The 19,828-nt window shown below is 36.2% G+C and overlaps 1 protein-coding gene across 3 annotated transcripts in view; it reads left to right on the top strand.

The window, feature by feature from the left end:
* MED23 (mediator complex subunit 23) overlaps positions 1–19,828 on the top strand; it is a 45,021-nt gene that overhangs the window by 21,794 nt on the left and 3,399 nt on the right. For all 3 annotated transcript variants that reach the window (XM_090279848.1, XM_090279849.1, XM_090279846.1), the window contains 15 exons: positions 37–282; positions 4,916–5,058; positions 6,120–6,294; positions 7,084–7,247; positions 10,412–10,536; positions 11,559–11,761; positions 11,840–12,020; positions 12,791–12,961; positions 13,350–13,566; positions 15,007–15,243; positions 16,193–16,358; positions 16,928–17,000; positions 17,973–18,187; positions 18,805–18,925; positions 19,652–19,783. In XM_090279848.1, the coding sequence (XP_090135974.1) occupies positions 37–282; positions 4,916–5,058; positions 6,120–6,294; positions 7,084–7,247; positions 10,412–10,536; positions 11,559–11,761; positions 11,840–12,020; positions 12,791–12,961; positions 13,350–13,566; positions 15,007–15,243; positions 16,193–16,358; positions 16,928–17,000; positions 17,973–18,187; positions 18,805–18,925; positions 19,652–19,783 (2,569 nt within the window). The remainder of the gene's footprint in view (positions 1–36; positions 283–4,915; positions 5,059–6,119; positions 6,295–7,083; positions 7,248–10,411; positions 10,537–11,558; positions 11,762–11,839; positions 12,021–12,790; positions 12,962–13,349; positions 13,567–15,006; positions 15,244–16,192; positions 16,359–16,927; positions 17,001–17,972; positions 18,188–18,804; positions 18,926–19,651; positions 19,784–19,828) is intronic.

Below are 19,828 nucleotides of genomic sequence, written 5' to 3'. Positions count from 1 at the left end.
TGCATTTTTTCTGTTTAATGTGACCTGGAATTTTAGGTTCCTACAGCAGAGTCTTAGAAATAAAAGTTTACAGATGAATGACTATAAGATTGCCCTGCTGTGTAATGCATACTCTACAAATTCAGAATGTTTTACATTACCCATGGGAGCTCTGGTAGAAACTATTTATGGAAATGGAATTATGAGGATACCTCTTCCTGGAACAAGCTGTTTGGCTTCAGCATCTATTACTCCCTTACCAATGAACCTCCTGGATTCACTGACAGTTCATGCCAAAATGAGGTATGTTTGATTTATTTGGTCCTGTGTCATGGAATTGATATCATAATTGTATATGTGTTTTATGGTAGGTACTTTTTTTTTAATAATTAGGTTTTGTTTGCCCTGACAGGTGTGTCTCAGTTGGGCATTGTCCCACAAAGCAAGGGGTCACGAGTTGGATTCTCAGTTGAGGCACATGCCTGGGTTGCAGGCTGGTCCCTGGGGGGCAGGTGCAAGGGCTAGCCAATCAGTGTTTCTCTTTCACACTGATATTTCTCCTTTCTCTTTCCTTTCCCCTCTCTCTAAAAATAAATAAATAAAATTAGTTTTCTTTATTACAAAGTGATAATTGTTTATTATAGGATTTCTAGAATGTATAGATAAACCCAAAGAAAATAATTGCCAGTACCCCTCCATGAGAAATATAGATTGTAAAAAATTTTGTGTATATTCTGACTCTTTTTCTATGTATAAATATATGAATTTATGGATTTCTTTAAACAAAATGCAAAATTGCAATACAACTTTTTAACTATCTTTTCCCCTTAATAATCTGTAAAATACCATTTTAGGTTTAGTGTTCTTCAAAAAATATTTGCTTTTATTGCTACAAAGAAGCCTTGTGTGGCTATAAATGATTTAAAAAATTTTTTTTTATTTATTGACTTTTTTTTTTAAAGATGGAGAGAGACAGAAAGAGAGATAGGGAAAAAAAACATTGATTTGTTGTTCCACCTATTTATGTATTTATTGGTTGATTCTTGTATGTGCCCTGAGCACCACAATCTTGGCGTAATGGGGTGATGCTCTAACCAACTGAGCTACCTGGCCAACATTGGCTATAAATGATTATTTAGCCAGCTCCACATTGTTGGATGTTCACTTTATTTGCAATATCTTAGTTTAAAAGATGTCTAAGTAAACTGTCATTGTGGCTGTCTTTGCATCTATCCAAAATTACATTTTTGTTAAATAAACTTGCTAGATATAGAATTGCTGAGTCTAGGGATGCAAAAATTGCAATGCCTTAACTCTATTTATTACAAATAGGGGCACTTTTAGAATTGATATTATGGTTTCTAAAAGACAGAAAGATTCTTCTGAGTGTGATTTGTGAACTTCAAGTGTCCCTTAGAGTCAAACTGATTATATAGAGGAGTGACGCCTGGTACTGAGTGAAGGAGAGCCAGGTATTAGTGCACCTGGAAGCATGTGTGAATAGAGGGGACTGAAGATGGCCAGAGCATGCAGGGTGCATCTCATGTGCTTCCACGTTAGCTAAGTTCTCTAATCTAAGAATGCAAACTAGTGTGGCTAGCTCTTGTAAATTTTTTTGAGAGGGGCTAGAAATTCAGATATTCATGTCTATTCTTTCATCTCTTAAGTATTGGCTCCAACTTCAAATACTATGCAGGTCAAAGAGAATTTATCTGTGGGCCTCTAAGTGGGATTTCAGTTCTAGAAAAGTCATGCCCTTTTTCAGATGGTAAACATTGTGGTAGAATTACACACATACTTCAGGAACATGTGTGACAGAGTTGAGGGAAGCCTGGATAGAACCAACATTTGGGTCTTATTCTGGTTTATTAAGTAATTGTAACAAAAGTAAATGTAACAAAAGTTAAATTTCTCAAATGGTTTTAGTTACTTATTTGAAAAAGAAAAACATACTGAAACCATGCAAGCATGTTTTTTTTAAAATTATATTTTATTGATTATGCTATTACAGTTGTCCTGATTTTTTTCACTTTTGCCCCCCTCCACCCAGAATCCCCCACTCTCTCAGATAATCCCCCCACTAGTGTTCATGTCCATGGGTCATGCGTATAAGTTCTTTGGCTGCTCCATTTCCTATGCTGTGCTTTACATCCCCACGGCTATTCCATAACTACCTATCTATACTTCTTAATCCTCTCCCCTCTTCACCTATTCTTCCCTACTCCCTTCCCATCGGGCAACTATCAAAACTTTCTCTGTATCTGTGATTCTATCTCTCTTCTTGTTTGCTTAATTTGTTTTTTAGATTTAATTATTGATAGATATGTATTTTTTTGCCATTTTATTGTTCGTAGTTTAATCTTCTCTTTCTTAAGTCCCTTTAACATTTCATATAATAATGGTTTGGTGATGATGAGTGCCTTTAGTTTTTTCTTGTCTGGGAAGCTCTTTATCTGCCCTTTTTTTTTTTTTTTTGGTTTTTCAATTACAGTTGTCCCCTTTTCCTCTAATTTCTTTCCCCTACCCAACCCACCCCCTCTCCCGCAATCATATCCCTCCCCGTTGTCCATGTCCATGAGTCTTTTATACGGGTTCTTTGACTAAACCCTTCCCTTACTTATCCCCCTTCTCTCCCTCTTTATCTGCCCTTTGATTCTAAATGATAGTTTTGCTGGGAAGAACAATCTTGACTGTAGGTCCCTGCTTTTCATGACTTGAAATATTTCTTGCCAGTCCCTTCTAGCCTGCAAAGTTTTTTTTGAAAAATCAGCTGTCAACCTTAGGGTAATGCCCCTGTAGGCAAATCTCTCTTTTTCTCTTGCTGCTTTTAAGATTCTCTCTTTATCCTTAACCTTTGGCATTTTAATTATGATATGTCTTAGAGTGGGCCTCTTTGCATTCATCTTCTTTGGGACTCTCTGTGCTTCCTTTACTTGCATGTCTATTTCCTTTACCAAATTAGGGAAGTATTCTTTCACTATTTTTTCAAATAGATTTTCAATTTCTTGCTCTTTCACATTTCCTCCTGGCACCCCTATGATGTGATTATTGGGGCTCTTGAAGTTGTCTCAGAGGCTGCTTATACTTTCCTTATTTTTTTGGATTATTTTTTTCTTGTTGTTCTGATTGGTTGTTTTTTGCTTCCTTATGTTCCAAATCATTGATTTGATTCACAGCTCCATTCACTCTACTGTTGTTTCCCTGTAAATTGTTATTTATTTCACTTAGTGTATCCTTCATTCCTGACTGGATTTTTTTCATGCTGTTGAGGTCCTCACTAAGTTCCTTGAGCATCCTTATAACCAGTATTTTGACCTCTGCATCTGATAGATTGCTTATCTCCATTTCATTTAGCTCTTTTTCTGGAGTTTTGATCTGTTCTTTCATTTGGGCAATGTTTATTTGTCTCCTTGTTTAGACTGCCTCCCTGTGTTTGTTTCTATATATTAGATAGAGCTGCTTTGACTCTGTGTCTTTGTAGTGTGGCTTAGGTGACCTGTAGGGTCCAATGGCACAGCCTGTACTATCACCCGAAGTATGCCCTTCACGTGGGCTGTGTACACCCTCCTATGTAGTTGAATTTTGATTGGCAGGTCAGTGGGAGGGATTTACCCAGGCCAGTCAGCTGCAAGGACTGGCTGTGACCACTAAGCAACCAGCCTCTGCCTTCCATGGAGAATCAGCTGTGCAGGGGCAGGGTGGTGGTGCCCTGATGTGGCCTGTAGCTGTCCACTGGGTGCACTGGTTTCCCAGGTGGTGCTGGCCAAGGTCAGTCCCCACCTTGTTTTGCCCTAGGCCACCCTGCCTGAGTTATAAAAAATCTGAGTTAGCTGCTACTTGTGCTGGGCTTAGAGATACCCAGGCAAAGCCAAGCTGTGAATCTAGGCTGGCTGCTGCTAGTGAGGGGCCTGGGGCTCACTGAGGCTGGCTGTTGCTTGTTTGATAGGATTTAGGAAGTTGTGAAGGATGAGCCAAGACAGCCATTCATATGGAGAAGCAGCATGGGTGGGTCTTAAGTTGGGTGGCGTTGGGTGGGGCAGAGTCTCTGAGGATCTCCAAGCTGGTCAAATAGTGTTAGCCTGGTTGATGGAGTCTCAGTAATGGCTCCAGCTTGCTGGCTCTGTGAGGGGAGGGTTTAGGAAAGGGACAATGGCCTCTGCTTGCCTTGATGGCAGACACTTCAGTTTCTCCCATTATGCCACTGGTGCCTTTCAAGCTGCTATGCAGTGCTGGAGCTCAGAGGGAGGGAGTCTGAGTAGGTGAGTCCATGTGTGGGTTCTTTATGAGGAACTTCTTGGGGCTCCAGAAGTTTCTTCCACCGACTCAATCCCCTCTGATTTTTGCAGCCAGAAGTTATGGGGCCTTATCTTCCTGGCACTGGAACCCTGAACTGGGGGGCCTGATGTAGGGCTGGGACTCCTCGCTCCTCAGATATACCTCTTGAATTTTTATCCACCACACATGAATGTGGGCCAGCCCGTTCTGTGTCTGCACCCCTCCTACCCATCACTGTGGTCATGTTTTCTTTAATTCCGTAGTTGTCAGACTTCCATTCGACTCAATTTCTGACAGTTCTGAGTGGTGGTTGTTCTATATTTTAGTTGTGATTTTGATGTGATTGTGTGAAGAGGTGAGCCGTATCTGCCTGTGCCACCATCTTGACCTACTCAAGCACATTCTTATGAGTTGTACTCACATTCTGCTTTTCCGTGAGCAGAGGGATCCCGATGCACATTGGAAGCACCGTGGAAACTAGAATTGGTCTCTGGTTGTATAGTGCATCACTACCAAGTGTCCTGCACAACTTAAATGATTAAAGTGATCTTTTTCATATGTTTAAGTTCAGATTTATACCAAGTTCCCTAATAATAGAGTAACTCCTGTATTTATGTCACAAATATGGACTTCTGTTTTCTTTCTTTTTGTTTCTCCTCAGCCTCATCCACAGCATTGCTACCAGAGTGATAAAACTTGCTCATGCAAAGTCCAGTGTGGCCTTGGCTCCAGCCCTAGTGGAAACTTACAGTCGTTTATTGGTATATATGGAAATAGAGTCTTTGGGCATCAAAGGATTTATCAGTAAGCCAGGACCTTCTGTTGTTTATAACCATTAACCAATTCATTAATTCAACAAGTACTCTTCTAGGTGCTAGGGGTATGACAGTGCACAGAAGTCACTGCCATCATAGAGTTTCCTGCTAACGAGGGAGACAGACAAAAAAGTAAGTAAATGAAATTGAATGTGTCAGGTGATAAGTCTTCTAGAGAAAAATAAAAAAGAGGCATGGGGTCGAGGGATTGAGTTGCATTTTTCTGTAAAGTTATGGTAAGAAAAAGGTATTGTGCTTGGGATGCAGTGAGCAGGACAGACATAGTCACTGTCTTCAGTGCAAGAATCATGGTCCTATTTTCCTCTTTGGCTGGTTTGCCCTTGGGGCAGCAATGAGTACTACATGTGAGCAATGAGTACTACATGTGACTGGACATATGGAAGGAGTTTTCCTGCATTGCAGAAGACAGCTAATAAAGTCTGTTAGTTATTATGCAGTTCTGAATAATAGATACTTTCTAATATGGAAGTGTTTTTCTGATTCATGGTAATTCTAACTTTTCAACAGTACAATATAATTTTAATTTTAACCACAGTTACTCTTCTTGTCAGATAATTGAGAGCTGAATAAAATTTTGGGGGGAGGGGGAAAAGAATAAGAGCATGTGTGATATAATTTATGTGTTAAAAAGTGATCCTCTTGCTTCAAAACATTGGGAACATTAACTTCATAAAAATAAGAAATAACTGAGACATGAGAAAGCTTACAATAATTTTTTTTCATATCTTGTCTCTTATTTTTCCATAAGAACTTGAGTATCAATTGTCAAATTTCAGGGGGGAAAAGAAGAAAAGTTGGTATTATAATTATCTTGATTTTTTTCCCCCCTATAATTAAAGTAGAAATTATAGAGAAAATTTGGGAACTGTGTGCATATATGTATGCCTGTGTGTGTGTGTGTGTGTGTGTGTGTGTGCGTGCACACATAATCAAATCTTTACATAGACTTTACTCAGTGTAACTTTTCTTTCAATGTCTTTTAATACTTGCTTTTACTAATTAGTATCTTAAATTATCTTGTTCCTCAAGGTCAGCTTTTGCCAACTGTTTTCAAGTCTCATGCTTGGGGGATCTTACACACACTTCTTGAGATGTTCAGCTACCGGATGCACCACATTCAGCCTCATTACAGAGTTCAGCTCTTGAGTCATCTTCATACTTTGGCTGCAGTTGCCCAAACAAACCAGAACCAGCTCCATCTCTGGTGAGCTCCTTGGAGACTGTCTTTCTTTAAGATTTATAAGAAACTTTGTTGGAGTTGGGAACTTAAAACTTTGCCTTATAATATTTTTATTCGTTTGTCATAAAACTCCTTGGCTTCTGGAGTATATTATTTCTAGTATAGAATGAACAGAGTCCAGCTTTTTAAACAGAAGTTTATTAAGGTAGTTGAGTCCTTGCCTTGGAATCTTTGGACTGAGAATAAGTACTTCCAAGGCCTTTGACATTGTGTTCTAACTTAGTCCTTTAAAATTTTTACTTATAGATCTTGTATGAGCCCTGACTGGGAATCAAACCCACAAACTTGGTGATCAGGACAATGCTCTAACCAACTGAGCTACCCAGCCAGGGCTAACTTAACCCTTTAGAATGCTGGATTTAAATATACTTCAGATAATGGTTTAAGTATCAATCATGTCTTTTGATTTTGCTCTAAGTAAAAATGTATTACAAATAAAAATAATGTAATTTTTGAAATGCTTTTTATCCAGGTAAAATTTTTTAGTCCTACAGGTTACAAGGTATCGTTTTCAAGTGTGCAAACATGTCAGGTGGTTTTCACTATAAAATTCGGCACTTCAGGTTTTTAAAACAAATTAAGCAAAGCTCATGTCACACAAAAGGATTATTTTTTTTTTTTATCAAAGAAGGGAAATTCATAATTGTGTATTTTTCTATTGTAGTTAACCTAGAATTAGATTTAATTCTATAATTCTAAAACTTACATGCAAATTACCTTTTTCATGTTTCCTTTTGTTCTCCCACCTTTCAGTGTTGAAAGCACTGCACTTAGACTTATAACAGCATTAGGGAGCTCGGAGGTACAGCCACAGTTTACACGCTTCCTTAGTGATCCCAAAACAGTGCTGTCTGCAGAATCCGAAGAACTGAACCGAGCCCTGATATTGACGTTAGCCAGAGCAACCCACGTAACAGGTACAGTGAATCCACCACCACTAAGAAAAACAGTTGACTCAAGGAGATAACATAGTGGAAAGACACTTTTCATTTGTTCAAGAAAAAAAAGACCAGTTGTTTGATAGCTTTACCATTTCAGTCATTAATATAGGTTTTTCTGTGTAGTGTCATTTTAACTAGGTTGGACATCAATTTTCAGTCATTTTTCAGTAGTGGTTCTTGAGCTTTTGGGTCTTAGGACCACTTTATACTCTTTAAAAAAAGAAATTATTGAGGGGGCTGGGGATGGGACATTTTAAGTAAAAGGAACCCAGGTCAAGACCCAGGAAAGAAAGAGCATTGTGGTTCAGAGAGAAGGCTAACTTGACTGAAGTAGAGCAAGCAAAGTGGAGATCAAGCACCTAAATGTTTATACAGGGCAGAGCAAAACAAAAGCAGGTTTACAGTTGTTCATGTGGAAAATAATACTGAAATAATAATACAAGAATAAGCTGCTGTGGGTATTCACAACCGTAAACCTAATTTTGCCACATCCTGGGTTGCTCATTCCCTTGACTCCTTTGGGCCTCTGACTGTGGTCCCCTTTCTCGGGGAGGCCTTTCCTGAACCACTTTATTTACATGACAAGTCCCCTCTGCCCTTTGTTATTGTTGTTTCTTTATAGAACCTGTTGCCATCTGAGCACTATACGGTTTACTTGTTTGTTTAGGGGAGGTAGCAGGGACCAGCTCATGAGGGCCTAGTAGGCCGCGGAAAGTGGGGTTTTTAGTCTAAGGGCAGTGATTAGGCCACAGCGCTCACGCACGCGCTCTCTCTCACTCTCTCTCTCTCTCTCTCTCTCTCTCTCTCTCTCTCTCTCTCTCTTTCTCTCTCTCTCTTTCTCTCTCTCTCTCTCTCTCTCTCTCTCTCTCTCTCTCTCTCTCTCTCTCTCTCTCTCTCGATACAATTTACATAACATAAAATTCACCCTTTTAAAGTGTAAAATTCAGTTTTATTGTAGTTACAGGATTGTGCAATTATCACCACTATCAAATTCCAGAACATTTTCATCACCCTCAGAAAAACCTAAATGCCTCTTAGCAGTCACCTCCCATTCTCCTGCCAATTCTAGGGAAATGCTAATCTACTTTGTCTCCATGTATTTGCCTGTTCTGGACTTTTCATACAAAATGTAAAAAAAAATAGAAATTTACAAAAATTTTCTGATTATATGGATTGTATCTATTGATATTTATTATATACAGTATTCCCTCACTTATCGTGGGTATTACGTTCCAGACCCCCCCGCGAACTAGGAACTTTACATTTACATTTATTCTACACTCTTAAACCTACGTAACTTTAACAATATACGTATACAGTACTTCAAAATCCCGTGATATAGCGAAAAATCCACGATAAATAATTAAATATAATATTTTTAAAAATCTCGTGATACAGTGAGGCCGCAATAAGTGAACCACGATATAGCGAGGGACTACTGTATTAACATAGAAGTTTTTAAAATATTTATTTGACTCATTTAAAATTACAATAATAATAAAATGATAAGCCAATACATGTTAACATAGATGACATATTTCTTTGAAAAATAAACTCTGTTCTCCAAAACAAAACTTCAGTCAGAAGATGTGTCATTGTGTACATTTTTTGCATCTCTCTTTAATGTCTGATGTAAAGGAAGATAGCTGGATTCTTGTATTTGCTTCTATATTTCATCTATTGCAATATGTTGTTTAATTAGAAGTAAATGGAGAAAATATGGCCTCACACAGATAGAAGTTGGAAAGGGGAAGAGTATTTTAATAGCCTTTTCAGCTAATTGTGCATATTTTTTGATGTAGCACAAAATTAGACAAATTTTTTTAAACATTAGTTGCAATGTGAAATCGAAAATCTTGTCAGTGAGCATTTTGCTCTCTGTCACTTTATAATCCATGGATCTATTTTGTACATTTAATAGATTTTTTTATCCATGTGCATTTTGTAACTTTTATGAATTGGTTTTTTGAAAAACTGGTTCACTCAGTTATGTAGATCTTATAAATGTTGACGCATTTCATTATACAGTATCACAAAATTATATTTGTTTCTAATACTACAAATTTCATCAGAAAAGTCTTCAAGTTTTAGAAAGCCATCACTCTCATAGTAGTGGATACAAGTTGGAAATGACAGGCTTCCTTTGTTAATTCTCAAAAGAATGTCTGCTTAATGCCCAGGGTTTCTGTCAGATATTCTTTCGAGTAAAACTGGAATTCCATGGGGGAAAAAATTTAAAAAGACCTAATTTAACTGAATACTCAATTACTCAACTACTTTTCCTGAAATACCCTTCATACTGCGGTGTGTAGCTGGAATACTTTATGCACACTTCCATTTTCTCACACAGAATATTAAAGATCGGTGCACTTACGGCTGAGATATAAATCCTCTATCCACTGCTTCATTAACGATATTCTTAAGTGAAATTGGCACCTTTTTTTTTCACTGAGAGTGTATGGTGGTTAAGGTTACAGTGGCTCTTAGCAGTTTGGTGCTGCTGGTTTGTTCTGAGAGCTTTAGCCGTGTTGCCTTTGCACCATCAGTGCACATACCAATACAGTAAAAAGGCCAGTGGTATCTTAGTTGTATTATTTTCATCACTTTGACATACCAAGTTCTTGAAAGGATATTGGGGCTCAGAGAATCTATAGAGCACACTTTGAGAACTGCTTTAAAGAAATAGTTATTGAAATTAGCAACCTAAATTATATTTGTGTAAATAATAAATTTCTTTGATTTAGGGAGAAATTTGTAGTCTCTAGCTATTTCAGCCATCAGAAAGGATGCTTTCTTAATTCTATTCTCTGTCTCATAAGAGTACTAATACCTCATTATCAGAGTGAACTAAATGGGCAATCATAGTGGACCTGTAAAAAAATTCTATCATTGGTACTCTGTAACTTAAAAAGATTCCAGTTGTCTTTGGTCTTTTTTTCACTTATTGTGTTCATATTTACCAATGTGGTAATTCATATCATTCAAACTTAGGTCCTAAGCTGAATGTTACTAGTTAAGCAGTAAATACACTGCAGTGAGATTCTCTGAGTGTACATAATTGTGACTTTCTCTGTGATTTGTTTATGAATTGGGGATATGGTTATTTATATGTGGATTACATCTGCTTTGTTTATGTTTAGATTTTTTTACAGGCTCTGATTCAATCCAGGGAACTTGGTGTAAAGACATACTTCAAACTATTATGAGTTTTACTCCTCATAATTGGGCTTCACATACTCTTAGCTGTTTTCCAGGCCCACTACAGGTAATTTGGTCTTTTTTATTTTTTTTCCTTTTTTTTATTGTTCTATTACAGTTGTCCCATTTTTTCCTCATTGCTCTCCCCTGCCCTGCGGTAATTTGGACTTGAATTACATATTGAATGCATATGAAATTATTCTTCCCATTTACAGTGTTACTCTAGAGAGTTAGTTTTGTTGGCATTCAAAGTAAGTTCATTTTTATTTATTTTTCTATCTTTGCTATTCCAAAATCTTGAGTTGTTCCTTTTCCTATTCTAGAGCTATATGTCTCTAAAATTTTAATTATTATATTGGCTTCATCTTATTAGTTAATTCTTGTGAGAAGTAACACATTACCTGAAAAATTATTTATCTCATAGAACTGAAATGGAGAGAAATATATTTTAATGGAGCCTCACAGAATACACATATGCTACACCTGAGTGCATTTTTAAAAAAACACAGAGAGAAAAACAAAAAATTTGACATAATTTAGAGAAGGTAAACCTTACCTATCATCTACTTTACAGAGAAAATTTTAGGCATAATGAGCATCTGTTTTCTTTAACTTCTAGTAAGGCTAGAGCAGTAGTTTTCAAACTTATTAAAATCTCCTGGAGGGCTTGTTTGGATACAGATCGCTGCTGATACTGATGGCCTGGGGACCATACTCAGAGAACCATTGGGCTAGTGTAATGGATTTTCCTCTTAGAGATACTAAAATATGTAACCAAAGGGCACATAAATTACTTTATCTTTTCCTTTTTCTTTTTTTTTTTTTCCCAAAGGTGAACAAAAGTATCAGCAGATGATTAAAGAAACTTTGAATTCAGGCTGGCCTGGAATTTCTGTTTAGGAAATCTAAGAAGGGAATCTTAGCGATAATCTAGTCAAGCCACCATATCTTCCCAATATAGAAATTCAGGCCTTGGAGTCATTGAGAGTTTATTAGTGTCAGGGTCAAGTCTAGAGCAGGTTTCTTGACTCTATAGCCAGCACTCTTTTTCCTACAACCATTGAAATAAACTTCTGATCTTCCTTTTAGGCATTCTTCAAACAAAATAATGTACCTCAAGAAAGTCGTTTTAATCTGAAAAAAAATGTGGAGGAGGAGTATAGGAAGTGGAAGTCAATGAGCAATGAAAATAATATCATTACCCACTTTTCTAATCAAGGCTCTCCTCTCTTTCTTTGTCTTCTCTGGAAAATGCTCTTGGAAACAGATCATATTAATCAGATTGGATATAGGTAAGCCAAAAACCTAGGTCTTCTTTCCATTTGGCAACCTGTTATACCATACAGCAACTTTTACTCTCTGTTTTCCAGAGTATTAGAAAGAATTGGAGCCAGAGCCTTAGTAGCCCATGTGAGAACTTTTGCAGATTTCCTGGTATATGAGTTCTCTACATCAGCTGGGGGTCAGCAACTCAACAAATGCATTGAAATTCTTAATGACATGGTATGGAAGTACAACATTGTTACATTGGACAGATTAATTCTCTGCTTGGTAAGAATATGCTTACTTAAGAATATGTTTCTAAGCTGTCTATGCTCTTTTGGATCGAGGTGTATGATTGATGACTCTTGTGCTGATCTACTCTACATTACTTCTAAGGATTTAATAAATTTATACTATAATCAGGCATTGTTACTTCCCTAAGGAACTAGTGATTTTCAAATTTATTTATTCATTCATTCAATAAGTATGTATTGAGTATCTACTATGTTCTATGCACAGAAAGTATAGAGTAAATAAGACAGCCATGATCCTTATTTCGTGTTGCTCTTAAAGTACAAGTAGTTAAACTTTGAGTTGATCCTCAAAACCTCCCACTAGCGTCAGGAATTAGTAAGTCACTGCATTTCTTTGCAGAGTGCTGATAACCATTTCTGTACAATTTGTAGCCACAGTCAGAACTGAATGTTTCTCAGAGCCACCAAATATTCCCCAAATGGTTTTTTTCTCCTAACTTTGATGTCTCTTTCAGGCAAAAATCTAAGAAAAAGACACTGGATCAGGATGGACAATGTTACGTTTTTTTAATACTATAGTGGTGATATTTGGGGTGGCTTAGTTGGCTCACATTGACCTCTTAGCTGTGGAGCATAGATATAAAAATGGTTACTCTCTACTAGGGTAAATAATGCAAATCTATAAATCGATAAAATAGAGATATAGTAAGATTTTACTTATTCGGAGTTAGACTATCAAGTGGCAGAGCCATGGTTTTGTGCAGGTTAGGTATTTTCATATACTTTTCCTGTTGTTCTCCAAAGGCCATGCGTAGTCATGAAGGAAATGAAGCCCAGGTTTGTTATTTCATAATTCAGTTGCTGTTACTCAAACCAAATGATTTTAGAAACCGAGTAAGTGACTTTGTGAAGGAAAATTCCCCAGAACACTGGCTACAGAATGACTGGCACACCAAGCACATGAATTATCACAAGGTACTAATTCAAATTAATCCTTTTAAGCCATACTTGGGTATTTGGCTATTGAGTTGGCTGTTTTCTCTGTGATTCTACTGTTTTCTCTCTGGTCTCTAAACTTTTTCAAGGACCTAGAGTATTTAAAGTTATGAATAAATTAAAATTACAGTTTTTGTAGACATGGGTACTTACAGTACAAAATGAAAAGAATTATTATAAATCCTTATATACATACTCTTTTGGGGGATAAGAAATTTTTTGCCAAGTAAAGGACTCTAGTTTTTATTGCATCGTAGTAGCAAACACGGTTTCATGTTCTTTTAAAAACAGCAAGTTTATTTCGCTCTTTTTTTTAAGAGAATAAAAAAATATGCCCTAAACATTTACCATTTCCTCACTTCCACAGAAATATCCAGAGAAGCTGTATTTTGAGGGCCTGGCGGAGCAGGTTGATCCTCCTGTGCAGATCCAGTCCCCCTATCTGCCCATCTATTTTGGAAATGTGTGTCTCCGATTTCTTCCAGTATTTGATATAGTAATCCACAGATTTTTAGAATTGCTGCCAGTATCCAAATCTCTGGAAACTCTGCTAGATCACCTAGGAGGGTTATATAAATTTCATGGTGAGATTTTTCACATTTTAATCCCATCTAATAGCTTTACAAACGAAAGTGGGCTGAGCATGACTGTATGGGACAGTGGTTCTAAAGATTTTGTTTTAATTTTTTTTAAATACAAGTGTTTCGAGAGTAAGTGCCATACATTGATACCATGAAGTATAAAACAGACGACATAAAAATTTGAATAGGTAATCACAGCAAATGTATTAAATAGCAAAAAAAAAAAAATGATATGCAAGAGATACCTTATTTTACATGGTGATTACTTGCCAAATGAGTATAGAAGGAAAAAATTATATATTCACAACAGACTGGTGTTACTGTACTGTGAACAAATTAGATCTTGGCAGACTTCTTGGATGAATAGGATTTTAACTATGGTGTGTGTGATTTGTATAAACAAACAGAAGAAAAAAAAACGAGCTAGGCATAAAGAATCCTTTGAAAAACCCATAATGGTATTGAAAGCAAGACATTTTGAAAACAGTCACCTTGGTGGGCTAAATTGAAAATCCATATAATGTCTCTGACAGATCACCTTAAATGCCTGACCAAGAAGTTTTGATTTTATAACTTGCAGATAGATTATCAAGAATCAACTAGAAGTTATTGAGTAAGGTAATGACATGGAAAACATTTATTTTAGATAAATCCTGTTGTAGTTAGCATCATGTTATGGAGGGAGGAAGCCATTTTAACAACTTATGTCAAAAAGTTCAGGTGTATGAATAGTATCTAAACATGTATGATGGCATTGGAAACGAGAAAGAAGGGACAGATGGTCAAGGAAGAAGGAGTAGAGGAGTAGGACTTGGTTGGCTGGTTATGGGGAGAATATCAGAAGAAAGAAATTAAAGACAACTTTAAAGTTTTAAACCTGGTATGGAGAATGCTAGAGTCGGTGACATAAGCGTGAATGTCCCAGAGCAGACAGAATGGGAACAAAGTGTATTTATCTGGGGTGGAGAGGAGGGGACAATTCTTTCTAGTCCTTGATCTAAATTTTCCTCCAGTGCAGAAGCTTGAATTGTCTTGCAGCATAACAGAATAGATATGAAGTTCAAGTGAGCATTCCTTTAAAAATATGTTTCATTTGGATTGGTGATATATGCACATGGTCCAAAGGGTATGCAGAAAACGTCCCATTCCTGTCGTCTAGCAAGGAACGTCTTTGTACATGTGTCATTTTTGCAGGATACATTTCCAGGAGTGAAATCGGTACCTCAGAGTGTAATGAATATCCTTAAATACAAGATGTGTATATCATTGTAAGACTTCTGCCTTGTCCTAAAATTAAAATATTCATTGTCTGCAATTACCCAGCATGTAAAATAGTTTCATAATTTTCTGAGCTGTTTTTTAGTAATCTCGAAAATAGAACATTAGCTTTTCCACAGTTGTCAGTAACCAGATAAGCATTGTGGTGTTCTGTTTTCTTGGCAGATCGTCCAGTGACTTATTTGTATAATACTCTGCACTACTATGAAAAGCACCTGAGAGATCGCACATTTCTCAAACGAAAACTTGTCCATGCAATCATTGGCTCACTCAAGGATAACCGACCGCAGGGTTGGTGTCTAAGTGACACTTATCTGAAATGTGCTATGAACGCACGAGAAGACAATCCTTGGGTCCCAGATGACACCTACTATTGTAGATTGATTGGCAGACTAGTAGATAATATCCTTTTTATTGTGATTTTCCAGATTTTTAGAAATAACTGTATTATTTGCGAGAACATAGTGTATTGTCTTTACAAGGTAATTATTTTTGTATATTCTAAGACTTCAAATTTCTTAAAGATCATTTCTACTTTTACTTCTCTAAAGGTCTTGAAATCTTAAATTAGCACTATCATGCCAGATAGGCAGAATTAATTCCATTAAAATTTATACTTAAAAACAGGTCTCATAAGATTTGTTTCAAAGAAAACAGTCCTATTTCTAAATAAGTTAACTGTGTATTATAGTACATGCCTCTGTTTGCTACTGGAGAACATAGAATTTTGTTGCTTTAATCATTGAATTTTTTCAAAATGTTAATAGATAATATTAAAACTTATTTCTCTCTTTAGTAAAAATAGCTGCTATATTGGTATTTTTATTTCTTCATTTTGATTTCACATTTTAAGGTGCCATCACACAGTACTTAATATTGTCTCTGTACCATGCTGCTGTTTACTAGATTGAACAATTTTATATAAATGGGCATGATTGATTTTTCTACACAAAGGAACTTATAAAGTAAAAGAATTACTTATAAAGTAACTTTCTTTTTAACTGTCCTATAACTATTAAAAGAAATAGATTGATAGTTATAGTGATATTTTGGTTGCATCTATAGCTACCATGTCGCAGTTAAAGAGCCCACCTGTATAAGACAAGCCATTTTTATGGTTGATCACATGGTTGCAATCAATACGTTTGGCATGTCAAGCTTATTTGTATTTGATTTATATTATTTGCTTTCTGATCTCTCAGATAAATATCTTCTTGGGGATGTATAATTAAATAAATTGATAATCAAATGAGATGTTTACATGTGAAACATTGAAAACTATAAAGCACTATACACATGTGAGCCATTAATCTCAAAATATTCAAATAGTTATTACTTTAATCATTTGCACCAATGGCTGGCAAATCTCCTGGTCCATTTCCAAACTGTGACTGGAGATTCAATGAGTTTCCCAATCCAGCTGCCCATGCTCTGCATGTTACCTGTGTGGAGCTCATGGCCTTAGCTGTTTCCGGCAAAGAAGTTGGAAATGCTCTTCTAAATGTTGTGCTGAAAAGGTATGTATCCTGTTGTATGAAATAAGATTCATTGTTTATTTGTAAAGAGAACGATATTGTATTTGGAGCTGTTAGACAAATCTGTTGTTCCAAGTCTGATGCACATTGATAGTAACTGTCTTTTTGGTTCCAGATCTTGCCCTTATAATATCTGTGTAGTGTAATGAGCCCCAGGCAGTGTCAGAAAATCTGGGTTTGCTCCCACTTCTATTCTCTGTTAGGTGTTTGGCATTTAATTTAGGAATAATGTTAACTTTTCAGAAAAAAAAAAGTCAAGAGTTCTTTCTTAAAGACCAATGTGAAGTAGGGGATACTGATTAGAGAAGAAGTATAAATAAATAGAAATAGTCTTTTGGCCCATTTGTTAAAGGAAACAACCCCAAACAAAAGCCTTATTTTGCTTTTGTTTCTGTATATTACATTTTTAGTCAATAAAAATCTAATGTAGTTTTATTGGATTAGGTCACTTGTAAGCCCCCAAATTATATATATTCTCAAAATAAGATCCATTGTTAACCATATAAAATGTTTCTATAATTTTACATTTTTATTCTTTTTCCCACTTGTAGCCAGCCTCTAGTGCCAAGAGAGAACATTACATCATGGATGAACGCAATTGGATTGATCATCACTGCTCTACCAGTGAGTTAAATCGTGATTTGTATGTAGTAATTGAATGCAGTTGTTCCCTGTCAGCCTAGAGAATAGGATGCCTTTATATAAAGACACTATGCAGTTAATGAAGTGTTTCATATTTTTTAAATTTTCATATTATTATTGCCTCAGAAATCTACAGTGACTATTCTGTTTGCCTTCTGCATCAGAGCTATTTAAATCTACCTGACGTTTGGGTCCCTACATCCATTGGTCCCACCTTACCCACCCAACCTTAGTTTTTAAATTAAAATACAATCTAGTTTTGACCACTTAGCATTTTATATATCTAGAGCCTTTTCTCATGCAAGTAATGCTCATTGAGGCATATTTCCGGTACCTCTTATATGTTAGGAAATAACACCTTATGCCAGAACACTTCTTCCTCCGTCAGCTTCTCTCAAGCTACTCATTCTTTGCCTACTTAGGCCTGCTCTTCAGGAGTCCTTCCCTGACTCCTCCACTCCTGTGACGTCTCCCTTCTGTGACCTCCGCGTGTATCTCATCAACACCGCATTGTCTGTTGTACCTTTGAATGTCCGTAATATTGTCTAACCCTGTGCTCTGCAGACTTCTTAGATGATGCACCTGTGTGATCACATTTTCCTTCCACACCTCCTATATACAGTATATAGTTATATATGTATATCAATATTGTCTGTAGTAAATATTAACATAGATTTACTATGTAGTAAGTATCAGGTACTAAGTGAATAGGACAGACATGTGTATGTAGCCCTCTTAACCCATAAGCATTTCTCTTAAGATTGTTATTGACTTATTATGAAGCCACCCATTTTTTATTTTAAAATCTTCATTACAAAGACAAAATCTAGATAAGTAGAAAACACTGAAGAGTGAGAAAGTGCTATTATTTTAGGCATGAGAGTATGATAGTGAAAATGGGGTGGAATGCTGGGTAAGTGATATTTTTCATCAGGTTGTCCTCTGGTTTTCAAGGAGCCGTATTGGATTGTCCTTCATGATCAGATTGTGAGTGTTGTCAGCAGTCCCAGCCTGACGTCTGAAACAGAGTGGGTCGGCTATCCATTCCGCCTCTTTGATTTCACTGCTTGCCATCAGTCCTACTCCGAGATGAGCTGTAGCTATACATTAGCTCTAGCGCATGCTGTGTGGCACCATTCTAGCATCGGGCAGCTCTCCCTCATTCCCAAGTAGGTGTTATGACTTCTTAAAGTAATTCAACTTTTTTCATTTTGTTTTTGTTTTGTTTAACCTCATTATGAGGTAAAGATCTCATTCAGTAAAACAACTTGTGAAGTAAGAGTTAAGTAGAATTTCTAGATAATCGAAAAGCCTAATTTATTTCAGAATCATTTGAAAAAACTTAATTTGTATGTGCAAGTAATAATTTGGTATCTATCTAGTTTTCCATTATATTTTAAAGAGACTTTTTCCCAACCACATTCCAAAAGGTGCCTTCTGAACTGAATAACTGACATTAACCTGTTTTCTGATTACTTATCTTGACTATAAAATTGGTGTTAGTTATAGTCAGATTTCTTGAAAATAGCATTTATATTAGATTGACTAGTTACCTCTGACATTCAGTAATTTTATTTTTAAGAATGATTTTAAATCTCAATTTATTTTAGTGAAATGAATATAAGAGCCAGTGAGAAATGTGAGATTTACTTAAAATGTTACCAAAATTAAAATAAATTTTAAAAATATATTACAAGTTTTGCAAATACTGGGAAAGGCTGTATTAACAAACTTCAAACAATTCACCTGATTTCAAATCACAAAAAATTTTATCTTCAAATTTTAGGTTTCTCACTGAAGTACTTCTTCCTATAGTAAAGACTGAATTCCAGTTGCTTTATGTGTACCATCTTGTGGGACCATTTTTACAAAGATTTCAACAAGAGAGAACTCGATGTATGATAGAGGTAAAATATAATTTAGGTTTTCTGGGATAACATTAAGTTCTAAAAGATCTATTTAGGTTTTCTTCCCAGTGTTTTTCAAACTTCATATCATAATTATTAGTAGTGAAATCAGGGTAGTTAGGATCAAAGAGTGGTTTTAGAGGACTTAGTGTGATTTAGTATACAGACCCATAATGAGTTTGGTGTGGGATGTGTTGAATTGGAGATGCAGGAGGAAATACCCATCATCAAGGTTGAGCAGAAAGTTAAGGGTGGAAGAAACGCATTTGAGAACCTGTACTATAGTACACAGCAATCAATTAAAGTCATGGAAATGGATGAAGTCAATCACCTATGCAAGAGTGCAGAGAAAAGAAAATGAGGCAGAAGTAGAACCTTAAAGTATGAGCCACCAAATAGAACTAAAAAGGTATAATGTAAAGGATCCCTGAGATTGTGATTATCCCATATATTGAGAAATGGTTTTCTGAAAGGGGATTGTCTGCCTCTTAATTTTAAGAGAAATTATTAAGCTATAAAGAGAGCGCACTGCAGCACTGCACGTTCTACTGTAACGCAGGCCCTGGTCTGTCCCCCGTGCACACACAAGTTGACATGAGCAGTGACAGCTCTTCTACAAACGTGGTATTCCACTGTGCTAGTCTTGGGGTGGAGTCCAGCTACATCACACTGAATTATTAAACCGTTTTTGAACATTTAAATAATTTTATATTATTTATTAAATAGATTGGTGTGGCATTTTACGACATGTTGCTGAATGTTGACCAGTGTAGCACCCACTTAAATTACATGGATCCCATCTGTGACTTCCTATATCATATGAAGTATATGTTTACTGGTGACAGCATTAAAGAGCAAGTAAGTTAACTTTAATTATTTTTAATGATGTTTAGTTTAGACAAC

The sequence above is a fragment of the Furipterus horrens genome, unplaced genomic scaffold, assembly GCF_987537825.1.
Source record: "Furipterus horrens unplaced genomic scaffold, mFurHor1.1.pri manual_scaffold_6, whole genome shotgun sequence".
NCBI classification, from domain to species: domain Eukaryota; kingdom Metazoa; phylum Chordata; class Mammalia; order Chiroptera; family Furipteridae; genus Furipterus; species Furipterus horrens.
The sequence above is the reverse complement of the archived record's forward strand: the minus strand, read 5'-3'. Positions and strand labels throughout refer to the sequence as shown.